The 26,943-nt window shown below is 43.2% G+C and overlaps 3 protein-coding genes across 4 annotated transcripts; all 3 read left to right on the top strand.

Annotated features, from left to right (window-relative positions):
- The first annotated feature begins 4,729 nt into the window (after positions 1-4,729).
- On the top strand, positions 4,730-18,077 carry zc3h13 (zinc finger CCCH-type containing 13). 2 transcript variants are annotated; one of them, XM_031291787.2, is made up of 20 exons: positions 4,730-5,068; positions 5,929-6,105; positions 6,364-6,467; positions 6,679-6,793; positions 7,039-7,150; positions 7,295-7,461; positions 7,617-7,765; positions 7,950-8,150; positions 8,270-8,437; positions 8,584-8,927; positions 9,356-9,835; positions 10,045-10,293; positions 10,720-11,248; positions 11,545-11,657; positions 12,676-13,911; positions 14,040-14,711; positions 14,802-14,945; positions 15,242-15,442; positions 15,722-15,885; positions 16,054-18,077. In XM_031291787.2, exons 2-20 carry the CDS (start codon positions 5,938-5,940, stop codon positions 16,252-16,254), a joined length of 5,517 nt encoding a protein of 1,838 aa, XP_031147647.1. In that variant the 5' UTR covers positions 4,730-5,068; positions 5,929-5,937; the 3' UTR covers positions 16,255-18,077. The 2 variants fall into 2 exon arrangements, with proteins under 2 accessions (XP_031147647.1, XP_035854347.1); XM_035998454.1 differs by having other exon boundaries at positions 4,731-5,068; positions 11,545-11,741.
- Positions 18,078-18,867: 790 nt separating this feature from the next.
- rpl31 (ribosomal protein L31) lies at positions 18,868-21,123 on the top strand. The gene is made up of 5 exons (XM_031291793.2): positions 18,868-18,995; positions 19,493-19,596; positions 19,828-19,953; positions 20,857-20,969; positions 21,058-21,123. Exons 2-5 carry the CDS (start codon positions 19,493-19,495, stop codon positions 21,087-21,089), a joined length of 375 nt encoding a protein of 124 aa, XP_031147653.1. The 5' UTR covers positions 18,868-18,995; the 3' UTR covers positions 21,090-21,123.
- Positions 21,124-22,449: 1,326 nt separating this feature from the next.
- chst10 (carbohydrate sulfotransferase 10) lies at positions 22,450-26,735 on the top strand. The gene is made up of 6 exons (XM_031291791.2): positions 22,450-22,629; positions 22,878-23,021; positions 23,104-23,213; positions 23,868-24,093; positions 24,314-24,419; positions 25,003-26,735. The coding sequence occupies exons 2-6, from the start codon at positions 22,916-22,918 to the stop codon at positions 25,553-25,555; spliced, it is 1,101 nt and encodes a 366-aa protein (XP_031147651.1). The 5' UTR covers positions 22,450-22,629; positions 22,878-22,915; the 3' UTR covers positions 25,556-26,735.
- Positions 26,736-26,943: the final 208 nt, after the last annotated feature.

Raw genomic sequence — 26,943 nt, 5'->3', positions numbered from 1 at the left:
AAACTGAGCCAACCCGGCCATGTAAATTACATACATTAACTAGTTTGTGTAATAATGAGTCCTTTGTTATCTGTTTGCATTGTATGATACTAAAATCAGCTGGTGACACTTTTGTTGCAGAGTGTACAGCTTTCAAGAGGCAGCCACTATACCACCTCCATCAATGAAGTACTTCTACCGTGAGTCCTTTGGTGCTGAGGAGGTTCCTCTGCCTCCAAGTCCTCCACCTGATGACGATGTGTTGGGCATGGGAGACGCTCATGAGAGGATTTTGAAAAACATTGGGTTTCATTCTCTGGATGGCGATACTGATCCAAAGCGTCCCAAACTGTTGTCTCATGAAGTTCCACTGCCTCCAAGTCCTCCACCTCCTGAGGATGTGTTGGACATGTGGAGCACCAGTGAGAAGAAGTACCCAGACTTAAAAAACATTGTGTTTCCTTGTCTGGATGATGTCAGGGGCGTCGGACTGGGGGGAAAAAGGGGACTGAGTACCCAGGGCCCTCATGTGAGGAGGGCCCAAAAATATGCTAGAATGCATAGCTGTGGATGCAGGGAGAGGCCCATAGAAAATACCTTTCTACAGGGCCCAGAATTTTGTGCTACACCCCTGCTTCACATGGGAGACACTCATGAGAAGAAATACCCAGATTTAACAAACATCAGGTTTCCTTGTCTGGATGACGACCCTATGGAGGTTGTGCCTTACATGGGAGACACTCATGAGAAGAAATACCCAGATTTAACCAACATCAAGTTTCCTTCTCTGGAAGACGAAGTGGCATGTTTAATGTTCAAGCCTCTTCACCTGTTGCCTCATGAGGTTCCTCTGCCTCAAGGCCCTCCTCCTGCTGATGATGCGTTGGAGTTTAGGTGTTGTTTTTGATTCAGCCATGTCCTTAGAGTACCACTCTAAACAATTAGTTAGAAACTGTTTCTTCCAACTGAGGAATATTTCCAAATTAAGAACACTAGTGTCAAAGGGTGAGTTGGAGATGATCATTCATGCTTTCATTTCCTCTCGCTTAAACTACTGTTGAACTTGTGTCTTTTTACCTGTTTTAGTAAGAAGGAGCTTTACCGTCTCCAGGCTGTTCAGAACTCTGCTGCAAGGCTTTTAACTCACACACATCATCACCTGTTTTGGCAGCACTTCGCTGGTTACCAGTCCAGTATAGAATTCAATTTAAAATCCTGGTCCTTACTTTTAGAGCCCTGCACGGTGAAGTTCCTCCCTACATCTCTGACTTGATACAGCTTCATGCTCCCACCCGGAGTCTGAGGTCATTAGGTCAGAGGCTATTAGTGGTTCCCCGCACTCATTTTAAAACTAGAGGGGATCGATCCTTCCAAGCAGTAGCTCCTAGGCTGTGGAATGACTTGCCTCCCTCTCTACGTTTTGTGAATTATGTGGAATCTTTTAAAAAGCAATTGAAGACTCTGCTATTCAAGCAGTCTTTTATTTAGTCGAGGGTTTTTTATGGTTGTTTGTTTTGTTTTCTATTTGTATTTAAATGTTCTTGTATTTTAATTTGTCATATTGTATTACATTTTATTGTGAAGAACTTTGCGTCTTGTATCTGTGAAAGGTGCTATACAAATAAACTTTACTTAATAATGTATTCATTTCCTGTCTTTATAAATATGCATGTGAATAAAAAGTGACCAAAATACTTTGTACAACTTTGTCTCATTATTATTATAATCAGTTATGTGATGTAATGGTAAAAGGTACAAACAGAGTTACCACAAATAGCGCTAAACAACACAAGTATAGCAGAAAAACTAAAATGATTTATTTATAAATCATTAATTTGTTGACACTGGTAGGGTTTGCACATTCACATCATCAACACAGTATTCCCAACATGCACATACCTTTGCCATGAGACACAAATGCACACCTACTGTAATGTATCCTTAACAATATGAATTAATGCAATACTAAGTGAGAAGTATTAAATGATCTGGAAGTAGGGTCTTAACATGAATCCAACATATTATTAGCAAATATGAATCTCCACTGCTTGGGTGCCCGGATAGCTCAGTTGGTAGAGAGGGCGCCCATACATAGAGGTTTGCTCCTCAACGCAGCGAGCCCGGGGTTCGACTCCAACCCGCGGCCCTTTGCTGCATGTCATCCCCCCTCTCTCTCCCCTTTCATTTCTTCAGCTGTCCTATAAATAAAGGCCTAAAAAATGCCAAAAAAAGGATCTCCATTGCTTACTGGCCTATAGGTAAGGTAGTCACTACGGTAGCCACCCACAGATACAGTTAATCCTAAGGATTCACTGTGCCACATGTATGTGTAACATTAAAACATGATTTATAAAATAATGCCAACTATTATTAGCCTACTTTTCTGTAATAGGTTAGTATTCAATGCGAAAAAAAGGTATGTATAAAGGCGTTAGGCCGCCCAACATGTTATTGTAGGCCCAGTTTAATATGCAACTTAATTTTATACAATATATGTAGTAGGGGGTCCCTGCTCCGTCTCTCTTTCAGTTAAGGGGCCCTTCTAGGGCATGGCACCTGTCCTAGATTTGAGATTAAGAAGGGAATTCGTCAGGGTTGCAGCAGCTCTCCACTTTTATTCATTATGGTAGCAGAAATGTTGTCCATTTTGATTCAGAATAGTTGTATTGAAGGGTTAGTTGTAAGTGACAGACAAATTACCATAAGTCAATTGGCTGACGACACAACTTTGTTTCTAAAAAATGAAAATCAAATTCCTTTAGCCTTACAAATTATTGACCACTTCTCAAGAGCTTCAGGCTTACAATTGAATTTGGATAAATGTGAAATTTTAGCACTACATGATTATCCCTTGCAACTTCTATATAACATAAAGGTTAAGTCAGAAGTTAAATACTTGGGGATTGTTATTTCTAAGGATAAGACAACGTCAGACAAAATGAATATATGGAACAATATAGAGAAGTGTAAATTAATCTTAAATAGGTGGCTGCAGAGAGATATCACAATTTTTGGGAGAGTTTTATTATCCAAAATGGACAGCTTATCCAGACTTATCTACCCGGCTTTCTCCTTACCCATCTCTACAAACATGATCAAAGCCATAAACAAGATCAATTTTAATTTCATATGGAGAAACAAATGTCAGTACATAAGGAAAATTGACATGGTTAAAAACTATGAAGATGGAGGTGCAAATGCGATTGATTTTGATATAATGAATGGCATATTGAAATTGAAATGGTTAAAATCTTTTGTTAATAACAGGCAGTCCTTATGGTTTACTGTCCCCAATTTAATATTTTCAAAAATGGGTGGAATAGACTTTCTTCTGCGATGTGATTTTGAATGCAATTCGTTACCAGTCAAACTTTCTGATTTCCATCAGCAGGTCCTTCTCTATTGGAAGTTAATCTACAAACATAATTTCACACCTCATAATACTCCAGTTTGGAATAATAGATACATATTGATAAGCAGAAAATCTGTGTACATGGAGGAATGGAAATCCAAGGGAATCTGGGCAATAGCTCATTTTATGGACAGTAATGGACTCTTGTTACAACACGAGGAGTTTTGTGAGAAATATCAACTTCAATGCAATGTCAAGCGTTATGATAGATGGTTGAAAGCTATACCAATGTCTCTGAAATCCATGGTGAGAGAAGACATCAGGTACTCCAAGGTTTCTCCTGGTCTGAGGCAGCTCTGCATCCAAGGAATTGATTTCTGTGACTTTAAATGTACCAACAAAGTTATTAGAAATATTCTATTGAAGGAATATTATCCCAATCCAGTTAAAAGACAATATATGATGAAAGAATTTGGGGATGGAGAGGTTAAGAAAATAAGGAAAAGTTATATCTAATTTCCTCTTCTTCTGAAGGTAAAAGAGGTCAACTTTAAAATTTTAAATGAATTCTTCCCAACAAACGAATTTTTAAGATTAAGATTCAATTTTGATACTAATAACTGTGTTTTTTGTGAAAAAGAAATTGAGAATTTAGAACATGTTTTTTTTCTGTGTGAGTTGGTGCAATCCTTCTGGAGAGATCTACAGAGCTGGTTACAGACCAGGGAAATTGAGATACCACCCCTGACAATGAAGAATATAAAGTTTGGTGTTTTTGTTGAAGATAAGAAGGTAGATTTTGTTCTCAACAACTTGGTGCTTTTAGGAAAACATTTTATACATAAATGTAGGTAGTTTAAGACCAAACCCTCCCTGAACCATTGGAAGAATGAGTTCAATCTTTTGTGCAAGTCATTGAAACAGGTTAAAGATAAAAAAAAAAAAAGCCCTTGATTTGATTTATTTACTTGAGACTCTTAATTTAATTTGAGATAGCCCCTTCTCTTTATTTATTTTTTATTTATTTTCTTTTATATAATTCTTTATGTTGTTTTGTAAGGTACAAGCTCCTAGGTTTTGTTTTATATGCTCAACCCGAGGCAGTAGCTCTGTTTTTGAGATGGATTTGTGATTGTGCCTTGTTTGTTTGTATTTCTATATTCTGTTTAAATGAAAAAAAAGAAAAAAAAGAAAAAAAAAAAAGTTAAGGGGTCCTTGGCTTAAAAAACGTTGAAGACCCCTGCTCTAAAACCATGGATGTATTAAGAGAACTTGGGAACCATGGGCTGTAGTCATGTTTAGCCTATAGACTGTCTGTCTGTGTTTAGCGTCAACGTTACTGCCCTCTGATGGTCACAAGGAGTAACTACAACCACAAAAACACTTCCGGTGAAAACTTTAACACAATAAGAAAAGCAAAGAGTATTATTGCAAGGGTTTTCTAAAATAATATTTTCGGAAGAGACATGTGATGATATTTCCACAGCGAGGAGTACGATAAACAAAAGCGCAAAGAAGATATTCTGTGAATGGCGGCAATGCAACACCCTGGAGTACAAACGGCCTCTACAAACCACAGAAGAAGAACGGGGCATTTATGATGCACACCCTCCGCCAATATGAAGGCACCCAGGGCAGTGTCTGCCTTTGATTTTAAAGAATAAGCCTTGTTATTTCTACAAGTGCTGAATCCACTACCTGGACTAAAGTAGATGCGACGCCGAATTAATATCTTGGGTGAGACGGCTTATTTGTTCAACTACACAATATCTAACAGGCACGGTACTGGCGGTGGAGTGAAGGCCTAGCTAGCGCTAAGATAAAGCATGAAGTCATTAGCTCTTTGATGAACTAACTTTAGAATTAGCATCTGTTCGCTTGTTTCTTTTCCCTGCAGAAGGCACGCCGTATAATGAACGCAATTAACCGGCTAAACATGGTAGTCTCACATACACATGTATTAATGTAAAATGCTTAAACAATGGCATTAAAGTCGTGTAGTTAGCTATGAACTTCACGTTAGCTAAGCATGCATGCCAGACTTCTCACTGCACCGACAACAGGCCAAGCCATTTGCATCTGTTTATGTTTTGCATATGTTGCTACCTATAGGAGAACTACAGGCAGCCCAATGTTAAGATTACAATAATTTAAGAAGGTTGCTATAGATTCAAATTGTTTCATTAGTCCCAATTGAGGGTGCTCTGCACTCGGAATGAATGAATGAATGAATTCAGGTCTGACAGTGCAACACTGGCAGTGTAACGTTAGTCACACCGCAAAGACATTTTGATGGACCGAAGTTTTATAAAATTGTTTTTACTGTCGTTTGATCCATCCAAACTGCGTAGTACATATATACTGTATCCTTGGATACGCTTTGGATCGATAACCGTTATTAACCTCCCTCAGCAGCAAATATGTGACTGATTTATTCTGCTCGCAGTTTACTCCATTAGTCCATTAACTTTTTATATACAAGTACTTATTTAACGTGTGTGTGTGTGTGTGTGTGTGTGTGTGTGTGTGTGTGTGTTGTATTTATGCAGATGATTGATCACTGACATTTCATCAAGCATTGTTTGTCATGTTTTCAGTCCTGCAGAATGTCCAAGATCAGGCGGAAGGTAACAGTGGAGAATTCAAAAACCATATCTGATAGCAGCAGCAGCAGCAGCACCACGACCAGCAGCACCAGCAACCCCGCCGCCCCCTCCCGCCGGCCCAGTGTGTTTGAACGACTCGGCCCCAGCACTGGGAGTAATGCTGCTGATGTATGTATATCCTATAGTGCAAAATATTTCCATGGGACAAACCTGTGCTCCTGTTGCATAGTTAGTGATCCAGTACCTCACTTAGGGACCCTTTTTTAAATGCAAGCTCCTTTTCTTTTTTTAGTAGTCTGACCAAATAGCCTATGTCTTGTGTTCTATACTGAACTCAATATCCTCCTAGTATTCCTACTGTGATGTTTGTCTCATTTTAGTGGATGTTGCATTATCCCATCAGGCTCATTTGTATGTGTCTTTCAGAGTCACTGTAGAAATTGGCTGAAGACCGGTAATTGCAGTTACGGCAACACTTGTCGCTACACACATGGAACTCAGCCACGAGGCAAAGGATTTAGCTTTAGTCGGTAAGATGGCTTGTTTAATTTGGCAATCAGGATTTCTATGTGATAATTTAGGTGTATGGTTTCATGACTTGGTACCCATGATTCCTTTTTACTTTTTTAATTGCTGTTTCTTTGTAGTTTTGTCCACAACATAACAAATGGCTTATCTATAGCATCATATTATTGACACGTAACTTGAATGTGTATTTATTTATGTTTGTGTGTGGAGCAGGTCAGCCGAGAGACCCACAGGTGATCTGCGGGAGAGGATGAAGAATAAAAGACAGGATGTTGACCCAGAAAACGTGAAGCGAGACCTAGACGAGCCCACATCCCCCACAGCGAAGGTGAGTTTTTTTTTTTTTTTTTTTTTTTTTTTTTTTTTAGGAAATATAATGTATTGGCAAATGTGTAAATGACGGCTGGTTCTAAACTAGAGCAAAAGGCCACTGCTAACCCTGAATCTGAAAATGAATTGAAATGTAAATAACGTTTTAAAACCTTGAACCACAACACATGGATAAGCACAGTAAGTGGTGCAACATGTAGGTGTTATTCTAACATCTCTGTGCATGTGTTTATCCACCTACAGCAGAGAGACTCCTCCAGAGGCCGACACAGGGAAAAGGAGGATATAAAGATTACAAAGGAGCGCACCCCAGCCAGTGAAGAAGAGCCCACAGAGTGGGAAACCAATCGTGAAGGTTGGCTTGTTTTGTTCAACTTTTATAGACAAGTAACCTAAAGTAGTTGTAAATATCCGTTTGATTTTAATTTATAAAAAACTAAATAATATCAGCATGAGCTTTGACATGACCGCCTCTGTTTTTTTTTTGTCTGACTTTAAGACTCCGACATCGGTGACTACGACTACGAGTTATCACTAGAGATGAAGCGCCAGAAGATTCAACGTGAGCTGATGAAATTGGAGCAGGAAAACCTGGACAAGAGGGAGGAGATTTTCATCAAGAAAGATGAGGCCCCCACCAAAACAAGAGCCACCGCCATACCGAAGGTAGGTGACTAGTTTGAAATCATTTTTAGTGTTCAGCCTAAAAGTGTTTTCTGAAGTATCTCTGCCTCCAGAACAGATTGCCCGCGCTGAAGTTGCTGTCTGTAGGAGGAACTCTGATTTGAATTTCAACCTGCTCTGTCATCTCTGTCCCTCAGGCCTCCCCAGAGCCGTTAAGCAATAAAGATTCACCCACAGCCAGGAAGTCCACTGGATCCCCCAAACACAAAAGTGCAACCAAAGGCCCAGGCTCTGGGAAGAAAGAAAAGAAGGCCCCACTGTCCTCACCTGTTTCAGAATCTACCAGGTAGGAGTCTGGGGGTGCGCTTTTTGTTTTAGTTGCCAGAATGTCTCATAAACTCCTCAACAGACTTGAGTGACATTTTGTGGAAAGTTGGGCCATTTGGGAAGCAAGAACTGATTAAGAATTATACCTTTTATTATATTTGAGGAAGATATGACAGATTGTTTTTCTGTCCTCTTTCAACCAGGCCTTCAAAAGGGAGCCACAGTAAGAAGAAAGGGCCCCGTACCCCCAGTCCTCCTCCTCCTGTCCCTCTGGACATTCCTGTGATGGGGAAGAAACACAAAGGCAAGCACAAAAACAAGGAGAAGTCTGAGGAGAAGCTGAAGGAAGCCAAAGATCGGGGGCGAGATGCAGAAAAACACAAAGAGAAGAAGGAGAAACGCAGGTAAAGTGCAGAACCAAGAAATGACGTATTCCCCATTTAAGATGGCTGTTCTTATTCATGTTTCTGGTGGTCTTTTGTGCAAGGCATCCTCTTTTTGAACATACCCGTGTTGTTTATAGGGACCGATCAGACAGCTCCCACAAGGCAAAGCGGTCAGTGACGTCAGAGGAGCGTTCTGGAAGCGTGTCATCTCCCTTTAGGGGCACTTCACCACCAGCCAGGAAGAAATCCACCTCTCCTAAAGCTTCGTCCCATAAGACGCCTGTGCTGGCCTCTCCTCATCGCAGGTCAGCATATGTGGGCCACCGAGCAAACTCCTTGACTACCACTTGACAAAACTAACGTGCCAGGTCTTTGGTATTATTTGGTAATGATGATACCAGTGTAGTTCAATCAATAAATGGCAGGAAATAACCGTCCTTTGTCACTGCAGGTCTCCCACTCCTCCCCGCCACCATCGCACCCCGACTCCTCCCCGCCACCACTCGCCCTCCTCTCACTCTGGCTCCTCTGCCCAGCGGCACTCTTCATCTCCCCGCCGACGCCGCTCGTCCTCTCTTACGTACCACCGGAGCACGGCAGCCCCGGCCTCTGCCTCCTCCCCTCCAAGCTCCCGGCGCTCCCGATCGCCTCCTGCCTCCCACGACCCCTCCTCGCCCCACCGCCGATCTGACCGATCGAGCCCCGGCCAGCGGCGCTCCAGAGGCCGCGAGAGGAGCCGGGGTGAAAGAGAGAGGAGTCCGCCTGCTCAGGAGCGCAGACATGAGCGCAGAGATGGTAACCTTATGTTCAGGCACTGTGTTTTCTTGTTTCTCTTATGTCTGTTTCTTTTTTTTTTTTTTAGCACATTTGACACGAATGCTTTTGAGTGTGAAGTCCACACTACCAGTGATTTTGGCACTATAAAGTTATAAAATAATGGTCATTTTTTTACACAAATCCTGCTCTTTGGAAGATTTTATAACTACAGCATGCGTTACCAGTCTCTGTGAGTAATGAGCTCTCAGAGTTCAAAATAAAAACTTGAATAATTAAACTTGGCCTAATATATCTTGCATAACCCCAGTCATTATTTAGATTTGCAAACAATTTTTGTGCAGAAATAATAAAAAAACTAAATGGCAACACTTTTTATAATCGATTAATAAAAATTTTTCTCCCCCTTTTCATCAGTTGTTAAGCTTTGTGCTTCTCTTTATAAACAGAAAGCCGCAGCAAGCGAGAGAAGGACAGCGTCCGCGACGACCGGGACTATGACTCTGAACAGGTCTCGTCACGGGACGCTCGCGACGACCGGGAGACCAGAGACGCTCGCGAGAGACGGGACGCTCGCGACCGAGGAAGGGAAACGGCCCGCGACCACCGAGACAACAGGGACGTAAAGGACTCCAGAGAGAGCAGGACGGAGACTCGCTCCAGTCGAGAGTCGCTGGAGCGCCGTGACCGCGAACGGGAACGAGAGAGGGACCGGGAAAGGGAGAAGGACAGAGAGCGAGAAAAGGAAAGGGAAAGGGAGCGAACAGACACCCACAGGAAGGAGGAACCGGCTCAGGACGACAGGAGTTATGGGAGAGGTCATGGACGCGAAGATGGAGGGCGTGCTGATGGAAGGACGGAGAACAGGACGGACAGAGCTGAGAGGAACGGACGAGGGAGAGGGCGTGCTAATGAAACATCTGATAAAGGCAAGAACTGACATTACATTTACCTTTATTTCCATAGCTTTTTATTTGTGGCCATAGGAAAAATGTTTAGTGACAAGGAGCTTCTTAGGTGACAATACTGTGCTCTATATCTACTGTCTAACCATTGTACCTTTTCTTCAGTGTGTGTTTTTTTTTTTTTTTTTTTTTTTAAATTCCCTTTTTTGAAGCAATCTTTTATCTCCTTTCAGGCTCAAACAGAAACTCCCGGGGTTCCCAACTGGAAAGCAGCCATGACAGCTGGGATCCACGGAGTAGCGCGGTGCGCGAACGGAGCACGGAGAGGAGCACGGATCGCAGTGCGACCGAAAGAAGCTCTGAGAGGGGTTCAGACCGAGATCGCTATGACGGCGACAGGAGAGGAGAGCACGCCCGAGACTCCTCGTACGACAGGAGAGGAGGGCACGGAGAGCGGGATCGCAGAGACAACCGAGAGAGAGGTGGGCGTTTTTGTAAACCTTTACAATATCAAAAACCATGTACAGTAGGGCTGTGCAATTAATCAAAATATCAATCGCGATTACAATTTTGGCTTCTAATGATCGCAAAAACAGATTAATCGGTAAAAACGATTATTTCGCACATCAGACTTTGCGTAATCTCTTATTTTGTCTTGTGTTCTTAACGGATTTTTTTTCAAGCGGGAAAAGTATTAAGGGAAATGTAACAGTTCATGGTGTTTTCACTGTTCAATAAATGCAACATCTTTCCAAAAGACAATGAGTAATCTGGATTTCAATTTTGGCCAAAATAATTGTGATTATGATTTTTGTAAATAATCGAGCAGCCCTAATGTACAGCGTATTGTATGATAGTTTTTATTTTATATTTGTTTGGCTAAGCTTTTGAACTTTCTATTTTCCCAGATCAAAGAGCAGCCTCACCAAATAGACACCAGGGGAGATCAGAGGAGTCTGAGAGGGAGGAGAGGAGAGAGGAGCGGAGGACAGATAGAACAGAGGAGAGGCGCGATGACAGGACCCGTGACCGGGAGCGAGAGAGGGACAGGGAGCGGGAGAGAGAGAGGGAGAAGGAAAAGGAGAAGGAGAAGGACCGAGAGCGAGAGAGGGAGAAGGAGCGAGAGAAAGAGGCCGAGAGGGAGCGGGTCAGGGAGCGGGAACGGGAGAGGGAGAGAGAGCGAGAGAGGGAGCGAGAGAGGGAAAGGGAGCGCGAGGAGCGGGAGAGAGAGAGGGAGGAACGGGAGAGGGAGCGAGAGAGGGAGAGGAAGGAGCGGGAGAGGGAGAGGGAGAGGGAGAGAGAGAGGGAGCAGAGGGAGCTGCGGGAGCGAGAGAGGCAGCGGGAATGGGAGGAGCGAGAGAGGGGAAGAGATGAAAGGCGGGAGAGGAGAGATGACGACCGGCCCGTTAGAGAAACACGGGACGACCGCAAGACAAGGCATGTATCAGCCTTCTCAATTTATTGTCACGTTTTCATCAATATCATCTTTTTTTCATTCATTCATTTTTCATTATCATTCTTTGCCTCTTCTGTACACTACCACAGTATACAAACTGTACAGGTATACATTGTACATTTCTATAAATAGCATGCGTGGTGGTACACCAGGCTTTACTCCATTTGTCCATTGAAACACGATGAAACCTACAGTTCTCCAAATAGTTGCGTATCCTTGAGTGTGATATTTATTTAAAACAAATGTTTGTAATAACTCTCCTCTTTTCTCCCGTTAGTCGTAAGAGGCCCAGGGTGGAGAGCAGCCCGAGCCCCCGAGCCTCTCCTAAGCGAGCAACTCGGGACCTCAGTCCGGCAGACAGCGATGGCTACAACAGTGCAGAAGAGAAAAGTGAGCGTCTGATTGGCCGAGGGCAGGCCAAGCCCCTCCCACAGCCCCTCCTCCCCAGCCCAGTGTGTCCGCCTCCATTGGACAGTAGGAAAATTCTTTTTGAAAGGACACACTCCTGTTTAGTATGGAATGCACCTTATGTATACCGGAAATACACTCTTTGTTAAATGCAGGGGTTTCCCTGCCATTATCCGGCTTAGTGTATTTGCGAACCATCTACAGTGGACAGCGTATGAACGTTAAAACAATGTGGAGAGCACCTGGAAGAGCCGACACACAGCACTCGTTGTCTTCTGCACATGTGCCGCATGATGGTTCGCGTGCACTGGTGCAAAACAGTGTCACAGGCACACACACACACACACACACCATGCATGTTGCGCACACAGCGGCAGTTGCAGCCCACCCGTTGGCGAGGGTGCGGCAGAGAGAAAGAGAGAGGAAAAAAGGTGAGGGAGGTGTGTTTGTTGGCGAGTATGAAGTTGTTAGTAACGCTTTAGCAGTGAACGTAGCAGCGCCGTCTGTGTTCAGTTTATCTGTCGGTGAATAAATGCTGCAAGACCCAAGCCAAGTTCCGTATCTTGCTTTCTACCTGCTGGTTGTGAAGTGGGCTAGCAGCAGTGGAGCTAGCGACAACTTCAGCACAGGCTCACTAACTTAAGGTGGGCCAGCTATTCTCATTTTAGTGACAGGCTACTCCAAGTTTTGCTTTAGTGATCTCTCCCTAGCTCCAACCGACGAACACTAAGCTTTATGCAAATAATTGCACCATGGCGTCACCAATATGCAAATGAACGTATGATGATCATATGCACCGCTAACGCTCTAAAAACCCAGGGAAAACGCTGTAAATGCAATGCATTGTTAGTCATGTTATGGCAAATACCTCCAATGAAAAGCCTCAACTGTTAGCTCACAAATGGCACAGAGAAGCAGTCTGTTGTCAAAGCTGCCGTTTGACTGATTGCTTTAATGCTTAAAAAGTATTGAGTGTCGTTATGTGACCGTTCCTGTGCAGGTGCTGACAAAAATCGTATGCTGAGCCAGGTGGTGCGGCCCCAGGAGCCCTTGTTGCGTTCTCCGCTGAGGGCTGCTCTATCGGATGAGAAGCCCAGCCACTGGAAGGATGAGGAGCGCAGAGGTGCCGGGGACAAAAGGGAAATGCGCAGCCGCCATGAGGACCTGGAGCCTCGTGCGGAACGGATTAGAGGAGGCGACAGACGAGGAGAGCATCTTGCAGACGCCCCATCTGACTCCCGTAGCAGAGGCAGAGAGCAACGAGAGTCTACGCCGCCTCCCCCTCCTCCAGCACTCGCACCTGGCAGTGAAGACAGAGACACCGCTGGCTCCCAGTCCCATGAGGAGGGCAAAAAGAAAACAAAGTTGCAGAGGAAGGGCTCGAAGAAGGGTCGCAAAGAAGAGGAGGTTGGCGGTGGCAACAGCCTGGCTGGTGCAGGAGATCGTTTCAACCCCGAGCCCCCAGCCAGCGGTCCTGCAGATGGGCCTTCACCCATACTCTCACCCAGGAAAGTAGCCAAGAAGAAGGCGGCGCTTGAACGAAAGAGGAAACGGTCACGAGAATCCGATGTGTCTGATGAGGACTCATCTGCCCCTCAGCCACATAATAAGAGGAAGAGAGGTCCCCGGACGCCACCACCCTCAATGAGGCCTGATCATCGCGGTACTGGAGGCAACACAGAGCCATCTCCTCTGACCAAAATGGACCATTTCAGTGACTGGTCAGATGAGGAGGTCACAGACCGAGGAGCACCGCTGGAAACGCAAGCTCCACTGGCTCCTGCTGAGAGGACTCCTGCTGAGCCTCTTAAGAGAGGGGTTGGTCTCAGGGTGGGCAGGGACAGGGAGCGGTGCAACCCTACTGCCATCGCCCCGCTGCTCCAAGATCCTTCGATGCTGCTGCCGACTCTGACTCCGCAGCCCCTCATGTCCCAGCCCATGCTCCGCAAACTTCCCCCAGAGCAGACGCGCAGCAGCAGCATGGGAAGCAACCAGAGCCGTGCGTCATCCAGACGCCTGCGATCACCCTCCAACGAGTCAGCCCATCGAGATGACCCGCAAGGTCCACGAGCCCGCCGGGGCAGGCTGCAGGGCGCCAACTCACGGGACCGAGAGAGGGAAAGGGAGAGAGAACGGGAGAGAGACAGGCCGGTCGTGAGTGACCCTCCGGTGGCCGAGAGAAAGTCTCGAATTGACCAGTTGAGGAGAGGAGAGCCCAGCCGCAGCACCTCCTCAGGTAGATTACACTCACCATCTAGTTACATTAAAACATAAACCTTTTGTTATCTCTGATACCAGGATCATGCTTGATTAAAACACCCAACTCTGATCCCAGCCTAACTTATATCTGTCTCTGTTTTACAGACCGACAGGATTCCCGCAGCCTCAGCTCCAGGCGCAGCTCTCCTGACTCTGAGAGGCAGGCCAGGTCCATGTCCCGCGCCGGCTCCTACGACAGTCGCGAGCGGGAGAGAGACAGGGACCCGTTTGAGCGGGAGCGAGACCGAAAGGACCTCCGGCCTCAGCCGCTGCCGCCGCAGCCCCAGCAGCAGCCCCTGCTCCTCCAACAGCCCCTACAACAGCAGAGAGACTGGGAGCCCGAACCTAGGGACTGGCCTAGCAGGGGACGGGAGCCCCTACTGATGCGTCCAGGCCGGGAACCTCTCCTGAGGGAGCGGGATATCAGGGACAGGGAACGCTTACTCCCTGAAGGACTCATCCAGCAGCACGAACGGGAGCGGGAGAGAGAGAGGGAGAGAGACATTAGAGGTGACAGAGGCGGCGATCGAGAGAGGGAGAGGATGATGATGATGATGGATCTACCGCCTCACGGGGACCCCAGGGTCCCGGGACGAGGAGACCTGAGGGGCGATATGAGAGGAGACCTGCGAGTGGACATGATGCGACAGGAGAGGGGCGACTATGAGCCTCTGCTGCCAAGAGAAGCCTTCAGCCCTCCAGAGCCGGAGAAACCGAGCAACAGTCACCATCTCATGGGAGAGCAACGGGAGCTGGAGAAGACGGAGAGCATCGACGGTAAGATCAACACAAATTGCTTTTTTATGTCACTTTCTTTCCAAATTTCCAGCGCGGATTCAAAGGAATCTCTGTGTGCTGTGTTCTCAGGAGACGACGATGGCAAAGAAGATGAAGGCCAGTCAGTCGCATCTGTGGGAGAGGAGTATGAACCGATCAGTGATGATGAGCTGGATGAAATTCTGGCTGACAGCCAGAAAAAAGAGGATCAGCAAGACGATGAAAAAATTACAGGTACTAGGAAATGCCTCCTTATTTATGGAGAATATCTATGTGGAAATTAATTTCTGTTATCCATCCTTTTTAAATTTGAAAAAGTTTTTCTTCTGCTTGAGGGATTGATTGGTTTCATTCCAAAACTATCTGAACATCTCAGGAAATGTTTTGCTAAAATCGAAGAGATCTTGAAATTCATTATATCATTAAATGCTTTTTTAATAAAATAAAATGTCTACTACTACTCAGATGTTCCTTTTTAAAATAAAAAATAAATAAATAAAAGTAACTTCCCCAACCCCATGTGTTGACAGGTCCTCTGGATGTCATTGATGTGGACTGGTCCAGCCTGATGCCCAAACAGAAGCAGGAACCCCGGGCAGCAGGGGCAGCTTTGCTCCGGTTCACCCCAGGGGCCGTGCTTCTTAGGGCGGGCATCTCCAAGCGACTCGCTGGGCCTGAGCTCCTGGAGCAAGTCAGAGAGGTGTGCAAGTCCGAGCTGGACGACCCCAAAGGTGAGAGTTTTGACATCTTCAGCAGTATTTAACATCAGTGCTTGTTCTTTTTGCTTTTCTTATGTTTTCTTTTTTTTTTTTTTTTTTTGTAACGTGATTTTTATTATTTAAATCAGCAAAACTAGTAATTTTGATCACAAGTGATGATGGGGATCATGATAACAGACATTACTGTACAGCATATATTCATTATCTAGAATGAAATGTTCAGTTTAATTAAGTTTAGTCTGTTTTTTTGTGATCAATTTGTCTAAAACTTTGTCAACTCTGTCCTGCCAGATGCTGACAAGCTGTTTGAGCATGACCTGGGGGCCCTGAATATGGCAGCCATGAACAGGCGGGTGGAGAGGGCAGGTTTACTGAGAAACCTCGGGCCCTGTTGCAAGGCCCTGTGTGCCCGCAGGGACTTCGCCATCCGCCGGCAGCTGTTAAAGAATGACAAGGTAGATGTCGTCCAATCACTGGCAGGACAACGAATTTAATACTGCGGTTTCTTTGTGTCGATCTCAACTATATTCTCAGCAGCTTCTCTGGACGTCATTTCCATATGCTGACCTTACAACTGCATTGTTAAGAGAGATGGGTTTTTAAATCAAATTCTCCTTCTTCAGGGCCAAACCAAGCAGTACCCCACTACGCCCGTGGTAGACAACGAGCTGCTGCAGATGAGCATGCGTCTCTTCAGAAGGACCATGAGTGGCCAGGCCTCTGGCCCAGAAAGGTCCGACAGCGGGTCAGCACCGGCAGCCGAGGTTGCTCCAGCTGGTAGTAGTAAGCTCAGCACGGCACAGCCTGAGGTGTGTGTGTCCTGAAAGAAATGGGTTTAACGAGTCAAACACATGAAAGTGAACACGTCTAACTCTCCCTGACTCTGTCCCATTCCATTTCATACATAGCCTTTTTAGTCGTGGGAGGAAATAAAGGAAAAGAGCAAAATTGTGAATCTTACTCAGTAATGCTTTACATGTTTTTGATGATCTGCAAGTCCCGTGCCATAGACTACTGGACATTCTAGCCTATGGAGGTTTGTAATGAACCATGTATGAGAAGCATAAAACAACCTAAAATGACTTCATGTTTTTGTTTTGTGCATTACAATGTTTTAGAGCAGCTTTTTAATTGTCAGTTTCACCTGCCTAACCAATTTCAAATGACTGTTTTTGTTTTCGCATATTGTGCATTGGTTACTACGACTGTGCATTAAAATGCTTAGATGTTGATTTTTGTGACGGGTCTTTTGCTTTGTATGAAGTGAGCGTTCAGCCTTTTAAATGTGACACTTGATGTTATCACTATTTTTGTTTACATCATATTACAAAATATCTGCAGTGCAAATCTATAGCATTTGCTGCAGAGTGTTACTGACCAACAACACTGAAACATCCTGCAGGGACTTGAATGAACGTTTTTCATGAAATAAGCACTGCCAAACTATTCCTTCATTGAATGTAATTTGTTATAACTGTTAGTCATTGAAAACAATTTTTGCTTTTTGCTTGATGTGTTGTGTTTTGAATGGTTTGGCAATGTCTCCCTGAAATGAACTGAAGTGATTGCAGAGCACACTATAGACTGCAGAGTACCAGATCTCCAATACTGCCATGTGGAAGTCCTCTCCTTAACATTCACCAGCCCAAACCATCCAAAAAGGAGCCAAAATGTTCCCAATAGGAAAAAAACACTAGACTGCTTAGATAAAGAAATGACTAAAAGGATAAATCGTATGAACCTTTTATGTGTTCCAGTGGTTGACCGTCCAGAGTCCCAATAAAAAGACTTGTACAGGTGGATAAACTGAACCTCTGGGATGTGGTTGTATCAACACTCTTAGTTCAACAAGTGACACTTGAAAAGAGCAGGTTGTGCATGCTGTGAGTGCTTGGACACATATTCAATGGACAAACCAGCTTCAGTGTTGCACAAAAACGCTTAAAGAACATAAGAATGGAAAAAAAAAAAAAAAAAGCTGTTATCTTAGAGAGCCCTGGATTCAACATGGCACCTTCTCCAGGGCATGCAACTGTGACTTGAAATCTGAGTGACATTACAGACATGGAGCGATTGGGCTCTGGTGTAACCCGCTATCTTTTAGTCGGATCTTTGAGCTGTTGGAAAACATTTTTACTACTACATATTTATTTTGTCTAAGGATCAAGGTCAGCTTTGAGATGTGCAAGTAATGATATCTGGTTTAAGGCTGTATTTTTTTTATTTTATTTTTTTTATTGTAAAAATAAATGTAGAATGACATTTTTACATTGTAATGACATTTTGCCAGATAAGGACAACTGGGGACCTGAAGGAATTAAAATGTAGTGCAGGTTTATCACATTACATTACCACAATGAGCTATGAGGACAGCCACTAGATCCAAGCTTTTGCATTTAGAGGTAAGTGCCGAAGTTTACATATAACCACAACCACTTTAGTTTTTTTATCCTAAACTTTGACAGTAAATCTGATGGTGTAAATACGCAATTTTATAATTTGTACAATGGTGTTAAAATTACAGCTTTTGGGCATTATTTTTGAGGTTTGACACCAGTGTTTGATAAAGACTTAAGACAAGATAGAGGTGTCTCAGCTGGTTGTAGACCTCGTAAGCCTAACACAAAATAAAAGATCTTTTATATTGTGAATGCCTCTTCTTATCCTCCTGTCTTAAACATGGTCAAAGCCTTGTATAATTAATGATTCTTTGTGTGTGTCATACAATTGCAATGGCTGATCTCACATGTGATTACCTAATTCACAAGAATACCACACAAAGGGCAGCTGACATTGTTGAAACGGAAAACAAATCATTACTGCATACCACGTTCTATGACGTTCCTAAACAAAGTCAACTGAAATTAGCAGACTATAGACCTAGAACATGAATACTGTCCATACATTTATTTATGTAAAACAGTTTCTAGCCACAAAAAAAAAAAAGTCCCCTCTGCACTCAGTCTCATTAACAAGGCCCCGGACCCCCACTGACATTGACTCATAATCCCCACCCACCCCTAGTCACTACACTTTGCATTACCTACATCCTGGACACCTGCCCATTGCACATGCTGTGTATTTTTTACACATTCTGCACTCAATCCATTTAGCCTCTTTTTTCTTATGTTAAACAGCTATTTTGTATATATTTGTTTCTGTATTTATTGTTTATTTCATATTAAGGTTCAATATGTTTGTTTATGTATGCACCAACCACCAAGGCAAATTTCTTGATAATGTTACATACTTGGCAATAAACCCTTTTCTGATTCGGATTTAAATAGTCTAATAATGCAAAAACATTTACATATCCTTGTCTTCATTAGCTAAAAATCTTCCAAAAGGTACAACAATATTTTAATTCTATTAAGTATCCAGTTTCTTGGAAGTGTATTTTATTTTTCAATTTGTTACAGCTCACATACTGGCAACGTCTGTCCTCGGAACCCTTACTCGTACACTTGATGTTGACGAACAATATATAAAACGGACCAGTTTCCTTTACCCACAATCCTCTGCTTTAGGTCCGTCCTTCCGACTTCCGCCTCAACTACGAGCCGAAGTGAGTATTTTTTTCGGAAATTATATTTCTACAATCTATCACCATCCTGCGCTTTTAAAGACACAACTGGCCACATTATTATTATAAGTATACATATCAGTGTTGCATTGTCCTTTATATGAGGTTTTTGAGGTGGTATCACGTATTTAAAGACATTTAAAAGCGACGAACGGTACGGCATTAGCTCGACCGGAGTGGCTTCAATTTGCCTGGCTGTCCAGTGCTCGTTTTCTTTGACCTAGAAAAAGTGTTCTATTCTTTCTAACGTAAAGCACTGGTACTAGTTCTAAGTTTCTATTTTAACGCAAGTGCTTTTAGCCTGCAGGTTAGCTTGCGTTAGGTAATAACATTAGAGCAGAGGTGCCAGTCTGCAATAAAAATCTCTAGCTAGTTGAGCAGATGGTGCTGCTTTTCCAAAGTGCTCGGGTGTATTTAACGTGACCACTTAGCTATGACGTTCACATGCTCAAACAGTAAGGTATGTGTGTTGGTTCTAGATGGCCCCAACCAAGAAAGGAGAGAAAAAGAAGGGGCGTTCAGCCATCAACGAGGTGGTGACCAGAGAGTATACCATCAATGTTCACAAACGCATCCATGGAACGTGAGTACTGCAAGGACACAGTTTAAGGGACATTAATGCACATCCCGTTTCACAGGTGTCTTGAAATTCTGTACCCAGACTATTCAGACACAGTGAAATGACGACAGTATAACATTGTTATTTGCACAAAGTTTTTTTTTTTTTTTTCCAGCAAGTGTTTAGTATTGTTTGATAAATTACAAAAGAATTATCAGTATTGGAATTGATCGATTTGTTGTTTTCTTCTTGCAGGAGTTTCAAGAAGAGGGCTCCCCGCGCCATCAAGGAGATCCGCAAGTTCGCCATGAAGGAGATGGGAACTCCTGATGTTCGCATTGACACTCGCCTCAACAAGGCAGTGTGGAGCAAGGGTGTCAGGTGAGGTGATGGACTGTAAATACTCGTATATGAGCAAAAGTAATGACTGCCCAGAAGTATAAACCTACTTTCACTGCACACTGTCCTGCCCGTGCTACATCACAGAGCAGGAAAAGAGCATGGTTTGTAGGGTTTCTGTGAGATGGTGTAATATAGCATAAGTGCTTTTCTGTCTGACAGTCATCACGTTACTCGTCAATTAATGACTGCCACCAGCTTGTATTTAAGAAGTGTGACAAATGTTACAACGCACAACAAAAATAACCTTGCTGTAAAAAACTATTCCGACTGTATGCTCAGTTTGTCATTGTAATACTAAATGTTGCATAAATCTCACAGCTTTTGTTTTTTTATAGACATTTTTGCAAGTATGGGGCAATTACATTTATAACAAATCTTTTGTGGCGGAAATATCATATGAAAATGTTAATCGCTCCGTCTTACTGTCAGCTCAGGCATGAAGTACCTTCCTTATGCACATGAGGCATACGCAAGTCACTGTGGTTGATTTTAAGAGATGTGTAGAAAGTACAGATACTTTGAATGCTGTGTTTGATGAATAGACTGTACAAGGTGATTGGAGGACTTGGTGACAAATCCTTAACTTTGAGTGGGGTGTCGTAGTCCACCAAATAATTCTCAGATGTCATTAAACCTTAAATGTTTGGCAGTGCTCAAAGCGCAGTACACCAGCCTGAAGTGAATGTGGACTTTAAAAGTAGTTTGACAACTTGTTAGGTCAGTGATTTTTATTTAATATTTTTTTTTTTTTTTTTTTTTACACTGAAAAAAGTTTTTGACACTCAAAATATGGAACTTAAATTGGAGCCCTGACACATCTGCTGGCCAATGGAATGGTTGCATTTAGTGAAGTTTGTAACCATGACGTTGTGTGTTGTGTAGGAACGTGCCATACAGGATGCGCGTACGACTGTCCAGGAAGCGTAATGAGGATGAGGACTCCCCCAACAAACTGTACACCCTGGTCACATACGTTCCTGTAACCACATGCAAAGGTAAATGCACTACTAACTGATGTTGTTATTCACCTACTGAAGCAACAAAGACATTTAATTAATATTTTCTCCCCTCTTTTTCTGACAGGTCTGCAGACAGTCAATGTTGATGAAAACTAAACTCTGCAAGTCGAATAAATCCATTAAAAGGACATTTTTTTTGTTGTGTCTTTATTTCTTTTTTCTGCACTCAACTAGATGTCATATTTGGGGTGTTTCTTAGATTTGAATTATTAGTTGTAATCATTGCAGAGGAATGTACATGGAAATAATGTCCTCAACCTTACAAATTGCATATAGAAGTCAATTAGAACCGAACTATATACTCTGAAAACTGAAATTGTTTGTAATGACATGCTTGTTGAGAACACTGCTCCTACCTTTTTCACAGTGATAAGAATTGTTTCAGGGAGGCAGACAGACCTTGTCCCTTTCTATGAATGTGTTTTAGTATGTCTTCTGTCCAGTGATTGTCCTGTCTTGGCATTAAGGACTGATATTGTGGCATCTGTGTTACAGGGCTTTTTTATAATACAAATGGGATAGTAGCAAAAAGTGCTTTGCCAGGTCATTAGTATGATCAGCTATGGACAGTATACAATTGAGTCATAGTAATACTCAATGTATTTGTCACGTGAAAGCATATCAAATACAATTTCAGTGAAATGTAAACTCAGTTCCTGCAATTTATGAATTTAAACTAATAATTGATATGTTTATGCTTATTCCCAAAGCCCGCTATGATCTCTTTAGTCTTGCTGATGGCCTGACCTCAGCGGGTCAGGTCCTCTACTTTTCATTGTCTGTGATCAGGCCTGCCACAGCTGTCTCGTCAGCAAACTTGAAATGATTGCTTGGCATTGTTACAAAATGAAATGAATGCACTCAAATCTGTATTAAGCACTTTATTTAAGGGAATACAATACTAAAAGTGCTAGTTCAATGCCTTTGAACTATGCTTTGACCAGAGCAGTCTCAACACAGATGCCAGAGGGAAGACCCCCAAAAGCTTTAGTTATTGAGATACTCTTATCGGAGGTAGAACAAAGGAAAAGAATGTTTTTCATATTTTCTTAGGTCTCCTACATCTGGAATGGATTCTTGTATAACATTACTGCATGAGTGATTAAACTGACTGATATTATGAAACACTCCATAAATTAAAGACGTGCAAAAATAAAGCCAGGCCAAATGGGAGATGTTAAAATTGACCAAGTAATTTCATAATACAAGCTCTGATTGATCGCAAATTTGGTGTGACGGAGGGGGGGGGGGGGTGAATATATCCGACTACACCTCTCGGATAAACATAGCTGCACTTTCATATGGCTCTTTGCAGTTTTGCTTATTTAAAGCTAATGTCCTTGCACTTACTACTTGTCTGGAGTTTGCACCTTCAGGGTTGAAAGCACTTAATTGGAAGTCTCTTTGGATAAGCGTCAGCTAAATGACATGTCATGTAATGTAATATATTGAAGCATTGAGGAAATAAGAGTACTAAACGTGCGCTGCTACTATGCTGTCGCTAGTGGGAGCTACTTGTTTGTTAGCAGTCGGATGTTGTGAAGAACATGGACGCAGCAAGCTCGAAGCAATGGCAGCGTTCAACATTTCCTTAAGAGTTTGTGCAGCTGTGAAGTTGCTGTAACACACCAAGAAGGTAAGACGCAAGGCTGCTCTGGTGCTGTGTCGGTTTTGACATATTGAATTAACCTCACCGAGAAAGACTAGCATGGTTCAAGTTGTCTGCTCCATGTCTGGGAGGGACGGGTGAGGCTAGCTGGTTGGCTAACGAACTGACCAGCAAACTAAATACAGTTAACGATTGCTACTGGTATTTGTATACGCTAACATTAGTCGTTGATATCTATTCATATTAAACAAACTTGAGCATGTGTGTGTGTCCAGGTGGGAGCGCCGCTCAGTGTTTCCATGGCCGTCGGCTGATGGGCGAAGCGATGCGGCACCACTGGCTGCTCCTTGGGGCTTGCGGCTGGGTGCTGCTCATCCTGATGTTTGTCAGCAAGTTGATCAGTTTCAGAGCTGTAGATGGTAAGCTGGTGTATCTTATGATGATTACTACAGTCAGTCATAGGGGTACATGTGATTAGCCCACTCTAATATGTATTTTCAGACTATGGAGACAGGGTCGGTGGTCAGAGTTGGACAGTGCCAGGCACCAAGGTGGTTAAACCCATTCCTGTTTCCAGCCCAGAGAAACCAGTTGTCAAGCCAGCCGATCAGGTGACCAATGAAGCTGATTACTAATTATACTCCATCACTGACTACATTTAAAACAGTCATTCACATTTTCTCTCTGCAATAACACCATCATATGCTCTTTTTTTAATTTACATTTTAATTATAAGAACTCTACAATAATACAAAAACAAATGCAAACACACACACAACACAAGGACAGTCAGTGGTTACAGATAAAACGATATAAATGTATATACTTAGGAAGTCATTGCATTGCCAAACTTTCAGCTTGAACAGTCAAAACAGACCAAAACTAAATTTCTTTTAAGAGTGTCCATGATCCACCTAAGCCATGATCTCTGCAAAGCTGAGGCTGCACGTTCCATTTTCCAATTTGATTTTGTTACTTTCCAATCCATAAGAATAATAATTTTCACATACACAAATGCAATTTTTTACTGCAGATTTCAGTCCGTCAACTTCGGCTCCCAACAGACACACTTCTGGGCACGGTGATCGATCTACGTCTCAAATTAAACATACCATATTTTGGACTCTTGCGAAATGGTCTTATTTCTGGGCAGTGCCATACCATATTCAGTTAGTATTAAAGTTCCTCTCTCTCCACAGCCATGCCAACACCATCATATTAAAAACAAGGTTATCAGTCACATTAGTGTTGTATGTGTGTCTCAGCCCACAGCGGTACCCACAGTGACAGATTGGCAGTCAGTCGTTGAGAGGCGAATCGAGTTGCTCTCCACTGTCTGTAAGAACAGCAGCCTCAGGAATTTGACTCACGTCTCCATCAGCAAGTTTGTCCTGGACCGCATCTTTGTCTGCGACAAACACAAGATCTTGTTCTGCCAGACGCCGAAAGTGGGCAACACACAATGGAAGAAGGTCCTCATTGTGCTCAATGGTAAGTATGGGTTGGATGAAGGTGATAGCAATGTCTACTTTAATGATAAGGAATAGCTGATGAATACCATTTGTGGTTTTGTGAGTGAGTAAAACATGGGCAAAAGCACATAAATAAATGAAATCTTTGTAAAACATGGTGCTGTATATTTACAGTGACTCAAGGTCTGTTTGTTAAATTTGTTAATTCAGTTGATGACTTATGCTATTAACATTGGCAGGAGCATTCCCCACCGTGGAGGAGATCCCAGAAAACCTTGTTCATGACCATGAGAAAAACGGCCTGCCCCGTCTCTCAACACTCACGCCGCAGGAAATTACTCACAGGTTAGTTAGGAGTTCCAGCGATAAATGTAGACGTGTCAGTCCCAGGTAGCATGATGTGCTAGTAGTTAACTGTGAATGGATGACAATTGCTGAGAGAGCTTTGTTCAGTAGTTCCCAAACTTTTTCTGTATTTAAACAAAGGGGAGACTGCGAGAGAGAAAGAGGTGCGCCATAATCAGCTCAACGAAACAACACTGCAAAGTTTAGACTCTGAGATTGGCAGTCGAATCAGGCTCCTTAGATCGAGTTGTGATCAGCACTACATTTTTTTTCTCGTTTGTTTTGGTCGTTGTGGCGTTTGGCGTGGCTTCATCGTCTGCTTTACGTTCACAGCGTCATCCTTTCACAAACGTGTCCATGCTTTGCTAGCAGTGCAGCAGAACCATGCATCAATTATTTATATTTAGCCTTGCAGTTTGGGAACCACCCGCTTAGTTGATGCTAGTATAGGATCCATTGTAAGGCATGTGATAAGTATTTACGATAGTAAAGCAGAAATGCCTGCTGTGACAGTCCAAACAATGAATACAAATTTCATCCTTCACAGCCATTTTCTATTAAACCCCTATATGTGCCTCCACAGATTAAACACTTACTTTAAGTTTTTCATCGTGAGAGACCCCTTTGAACGCCTGATTTCTGCATTCAAGGACAAGTTTGTGAAGAACCCACGCTTTGAGCCGTGGTACAAGCACGACATCGCTCCAGCCATCATCCGTAAGTACCGCAAGAGCCACCGCGACAGTGACCTCGCCGCCTCCGGCCTGCACTTTGAGGACTTTGTCCGTTACTTGGGTGACGTGGACGGCCGCCACCGCATGGACCGGCAGTTCGGTGAGCACATTATTCACTGGGTGACTTATGCAGAGTTATGCGCACCGTGTGAAATACACTACAGTGTGGTGGGCCACCATGAGACACTGGAGCAGGACGCCCCCCACATCCTCAAAGCAGCAGGCATCGACCATCTGGTGTCCTACCCAGCCATCCCGCCAGGCATCACCCGCTACAACAGGACCAAGGTGGAGCACTACTTCTCAGGCATCAGCAAGCGGGACATCAGGCGTCTCTACGCACGTTACCAGGGTGACTTCCACCTATTTGATTACCCAAGCCCAGACTTTCTACTGAACTAAAATGATTAACACTGACTAAAAGACATGTTTTCATATGAAATCCTCTCAATGTGTTTTGGTTTACTGAGACAGAGGTGTATTGTAGCTGACTGCGTGTCACCTAACTAACAGACCTAAAAGGCTGGTATGCAGTTCTTATTTTAGGAATAACTGACATGTTGTGGCTGTTGGCTGTATTTGCAATGACTTTTTGATTAACTAATAAGCGAGCTGTCCGCAAACCTGTAGTGTCACGATACAGTGAAGAGAAAGCCAGCGTTGCTGCAAAAGATGGGATGTGAGTACAGGCAACGCAGTCACGAGATGAGATTTAGCAGTAATATAAAAGCTGCCGAATTTATCGTTTTGTGTGGGAGGGGGGAAAAAAGTCAACATAAAGATCAAATGCAGGTACAGAACAGATTTGCTATCTTATATTTAATGTTCATGAATGGCTTATCCTTATAAGTCAAAGAGGTGTACTCCAGGGTAATGGCAGGGATACGGGCCATTACCCTGTAATGTAGCTATTATACTGCACTGTATGGATCACCAGTTTCAAAGATTCATCTTGTTAAGGAATACTATGGCTAATGCTATGTGTTTTGACATGTCATGTCTTTTCTGTTGTTCTTGCTATCATGCTTGACATAGGCAAAGACTCTGTATCAGGGATGCCAACATTTTTGGACAAGTATTGCGAATGGCAAGAATATAATGCGAACTAATTAGACATTGATATTTTTCATTGATGTTTTTAATCAGTGTTAACTTTTTACCATTGTTTTATGCTTTATGCAAGGCCTATTAAAGTAAATTACTCTTCAAATACCATGAAACAGTGAAACGAAGACCTTGGTCCTGCCCTGACCCATACTGTAGCCATTGTTCTGGTTGTTCTGCCTTTATGAAATGCCTATGACTCCATGTATTAGCTGTTACACTACACTGGGACATTGGAAGGAAATGGGCACTGGATTTTAAAGGATCTTTTTTTTTTTTTCTTCTCAGAAATGTACTGTGTAAATGTTCTTAACATGACTTGCAAATCAACATTTGTATTACGTGTTGCTTTTTATAATATTAACCTGACACCAACAGTGTCTCAATTGTAAGACAGCGCTGCCTCCCGGCAACCTTTTGGACAGGCGGTCATAATACAGGAAAACACTAGTTAGTAATAAAGTTCCATGTGAAATAATGTGCTGTTTTTTCTTCTAACTAGGAGAAAAGCAATGTTTAAATTTCAATTGGTGTGAGCTCTATAAAAAGGTACGTATACCATCATGTCACACTTCTGGATGTGATCCCTTAAAACAGTGGTTCCCAACCTTTTTTCCTTGGCGCCCCCCCCTACTTATGTCTAAGAAAAGCAGAGCCCCCCCTCCGAAACCGAAGTTGCGGTAACT

This window comes from Sander lucioperca, chromosome 24 (genome assembly GCF_008315115.2).
Source record: "Sander lucioperca isolate FBNREF2018 chromosome 24, SLUC_FBN_1.2, whole genome shotgun sequence".
NCBI lineage: Eukaryota > Metazoa > Chordata > Actinopteri > Perciformes > Percidae > Sander > Sander lucioperca.
The sequence above is the reverse complement of the archived record's forward strand: the minus strand, read 5'-3'. Positions and strand labels throughout refer to the sequence as shown.